Below are 4,176 nucleotides of genomic sequence, written 5' to 3'. Positions count from 1 at the left end.
GGAGATATATATATATATATATATATATATATATATATATATATATATATATATATATATATCTTTGAGACTCAGTATTCTCATGATTTCTTAAGTAATTCATAGAATTCTTAGAGAATTGATGTGGTAAGAAGAGAAAAGGTCAAGCACATGGGAGGCTTGCAATGAAGGCTACATTTCTTGCTCTTGTCTCTGGTTAGACTGAAAATTCTTCGAGAACAAAAACTGTCTTGGCCATCCCCATATCCCTAGCACTTAAGGTAATGCAGCTTAATACCAATTTTTGCAGTGTGGGAGGGGGTCATTTTGGATACAGATTCAGCAGAAGTGGTTCAGGGTAGGGGCTGCAGGTGGTACAGTATGAAAGAGAAAAAAGTCCAGCTGTAAGCTGAGGGCATAAAACTATACCCCCCACCTCCCTGTGTTCTTTTTGTCACACCACATTTTTTCTCCATAAGACTACAATATCAAGCATCCTTTTTGCACATAATTTGCCACCAGTCAAACCATTTCCTTATACCAGTGCATCTTTTTCAGGATACTAAAGAAGACATTTGGCATATGAATTATTCTAGTTTTGGACATCCATTTTATAATTGTTATCATACTCGTTATACACTGATGTTACTGTGTGATAAAGTTTGCCATGGAGATTATAAGACAGATTTTCCTTCTTGTCTCTTATCATCTGCTAAGGCATTTGGATTTACCTTACAGGCAATGGAGCATTTCTACAAGGATTATGGGCAGGACATGATGGGGTCTGACTTGCATTCTAGAAAGAATTGAGCCAGGAACATGTAGGGTAGCTGGAGGAAGGTGGTAACACAAGTCTAGAGGGTAGGAAAGAGAGATGTTAGTAAGGTGGAAAGTTGATGAAAGATTTCAGAGATACTCAAAAGGTGATGCCACAGAAAACTAGCAATGTTAGAATTCTGCTTTAGGGAAAAGAAGATGAAAAGAATAAACTGAGTTTGGGATATTCAGGAGAGCTTTCTAAGTAAAAAGAATGTTTGATTAAAGGCTGGTGCTTAGAAGATTGGACTTCTTTTTTTCTCCAAAATGCTTAGTTAGTTTTCCTTTATTTCTGCTCTTATGAATGTTTTGACCCAAAATTGCCTAAGGTAAATTAGTATTAGGCTATTGGAAAATCACCAATCTCAGAAAAACACTAAAAGTTTTCACAGTTAAGCAAGTCATTTTCACATACAAAAATCAGTTTGTAAACTAGACATTGCTGAAGAAAATCTACTTGCCCTGAAGAAAAAGAGCATGGACTGTGAAGTCAGACAGTCCTTATTTTTTCTCCTGACTCTATTGGGTAATCAGTAAACTGTTCTGAGGGGCCCTCATCTGTGATTGAACTAATCATATCAATCTCATAAAAGATTTAATGATATAATTCATATAAAGCAGTAGAGGTCCTTGTATATAATACATGTCCCTAAAACATTACCAACTGTTATTAATTAACTCTATTTCTCAGAGGTAGAAACATATTTAGCTATAGAAATTTTTTACATAAATGGCTATTACAAACATAATATTTATAAGATATAGATTTTGGGGGGTAACCTATAGTATTATCTTAATAAATTACAAATATCCTCATCAAATATTAGTATGGGAATCCAATCATTGTAAGTTTGTTAAATGATATATGATACTTTATATTCTCAAAAATTAATGCTGAATCTATCTTTATCTTTAAAATGTGACTTTGATAGTCTTTTTTCAAAACTGCAAAGGTAAAAATATCAAGTTTTTAAACTCTACAGGTTAACAAAATAGAAAAAGTGGAGAATAATGAAAGACTATAAACTTAATATAAAAAGGCACAATTTATTAATACAAAAGACATAAAGCAGGTAACATACATAGTCATTTAAGGTAGAAAAATGTAGATACAAACTTTCAAATCCGTTAACTGTTGGATCAAATTTGGGGAAAACACAAGATATAGTAATTCTATACCTTAGTAAAGTTGAACAAAAATGGAACAAATTAAAAATTTTATCTTTGAAGGACTTAAATGACAGTTTTGACTTAAGTATCCACATAGGAGAAGATACAGTTCACAAGGGACAGCTCAGTTTTGTTTTTTAGTAAGCAAATAAAGACATATTATTTTTCTCTTCTGTTATTTACATTAATGAAAACCTAAAGTCTGTATACAAATAGTTATTAAAATATTCAAATACATATATGATTTCTTGTCAAAATGTATCCTTCTCCAGCCACAAAAACTTAAAAAGAGGAAAAAAAAATTTCACTTTCCTGAAGTCTTTAATGTTTCTAAGACTATAGTTTTATCTTTCTTCTTAGTACAGCTCTGGAAAAGCAGTTTGAATGCAAAGCCCCTTGACAAAATAGCTGCCTTTTAAAAGCTGTTCATTTAATATACAAGAAAAGGAAGGCCTCTGGGGAATGAGGATAAAGGAGTTAGGATTTCTAACTCCTGAGCTGAAAAAATGGGATCTCAAAAAACGATTTAGTTCCCTTTACACTGCTGATTAAAACCTTCATTTTAACCTTCATTATAAATCAAGTGCATTCATCACTTAGCTGTTTTTAAACAATTAATATTAACTTCTTCAATCTTATCCCTGGTTCCCCTGAAAAGCAATAGTTGAATTCTATTTATTCAGTGTAATGAATCAGTGTTTCATTTAAAATAGAACGATATAAGCCTGTCTCTATTTATGCGACATAAAAACGTCACTCTCATCTATATGCATAACGCTATGCCATAGAGAAATCACAGTTGTAAAATAATCGTCTTTAACAATGTCATTTTGAAGTAACTGATAAAAGGAGAAAACAGCATGAACCATTTTAGAAAACAAATGACTGTACTTTCTAGAACAATCAGAGCAATGTGTATAATATCTCATTGGGCTGAAATCGCTTATAGAATCATAAAGAGCTGATGCAGTTCCTGTAATTAATAGCAGGCAGTTAAGAACAGCAAATCAGTGTTTTGGGGGGGTTCCATTTTTAGAAAATAGTGGATATTTTTGTCATCTGCATGGCTTTATAGCTAGTTTAAAAATATACACAACTACACATACTGACTTTTGGAGTACACACTCGGTGACTTCTTTTCCATGTGATAGCTTTTCTGGGTCGTTCGGTGGGAAGGTATGGAATATCTGTAGCTACTGCTTTTTTCATTGCAACAAGAAACACAACAGAACAGTGCCCCTCCAGCGATTAGCACCAGTGCTGTGGTCCAGCCTATGTAGAGGGCTTCTCCCAGCTCACGTTTTTGGGCAATATCCACTATTGGGTTGTAGAAGTCTCTGATGATGGAATTGGCAACCCAGCTCACAGGGATGAGCACCACAAGGCCAGTGACGATGAAGACTACTCCAGCCGTTAGCAGGATGTAAGCCTTCACCTTCTCATCGTCCCCGGTGCACCTGGTGCACTTCATGCCAAGGACTGCCGTCATGAAAGCCAGGAAGGACAGTACAGAGGCAGCACACATCAGTCCCCTGGATGCCTGTAGGTCCGGAGAGAGAGCCAGCAGGGAATCGTAGATTTTGCACTGCATTCTGATATTAGCGTGCCTCATGCAATTCATCCACAGTCCTTCCCAGAGGTTTTCAAAAACCACAATGTTGCTTCCAATGAAGGCAGACACTCTCCACTGAGGCATGATGGTGACAGCCACTGTGCCCACCATTCCAACACCACCAAGCACCAGTCCAGCGATTTGCAGGGCATAGGTAGCCATTCTCCTCCGGGATGGGTTTTATCTGACTGGACTCCTGAGCCGGTGGGGCTACTCTGAAGCAAGGTTCTCTGAGTCCCAGGGGAGAAGAGTTTTCCTGTAGTAATGAACTCAGAACTCAGTGGTTTTTCAAAATAAGAGCTGCTGTGCTACTTCTAACCAGATTAAATCCAGTGTTGGCTGGCTGAGGTGCCCACTCACCCTCACTCCACTGACTACGGCAGGTAAACTTACAAATCAGGTGGGGCAACTTTCTCAGCCAGTAAGAGGGAGATGGTAACTCAGGTGTGTCTAAGCCCACAAGAGATACTTTGGAACTGCTAGACCTGCACATAAACATTCTTTGTACTTCTCATTTGTCCAAGCAGACAGCAGTATATTTACCTGGAGGCATAATTAGGAATGCTTGCACGATCATCAAGAAACGTATCAATTCCTTG

General features: G+C 36.8%; 1 protein-coding gene across 1 annotated transcript; it reads right to left on the bottom strand.

Annotated features, from left to right (window-relative positions):
- Window positions 1-1,822: 1,822 nt before the first annotated feature.
- Window positions 1,823-3,852, bottom strand: CLDN8 (claudin 8). The gene has a single exon (XM_007457413.1). The coding sequence runs from the start codon at window positions 3,737-3,739 to the stop codon at window positions 3,062-3,064; it is 678 nt and encodes a 225-aa protein (XP_007457475.1). The 5' UTR covers window positions 3,740-3,852; the 3' UTR covers window positions 1,823-3,061.
- Between the last annotated feature and the right edge of the window lie 324 nt (window positions 3,853-4,176).

The sequence above is a fragment of the Lipotes vexillifer genome, unplaced genomic scaffold (genome assembly GCF_000442215.2).
Source record: "Lipotes vexillifer unplaced genomic scaffold, Lipotes_vexillifer_v1.1 scaffold1152, whole genome shotgun sequence".
Lineage (NCBI taxonomy): Eukaryota > Metazoa > Chordata > Mammalia > Artiodactyla > Lipotidae > Lipotes > Lipotes vexillifer.
This window is presented reverse-complemented; position numbering and strand designations above follow the sequence as displayed.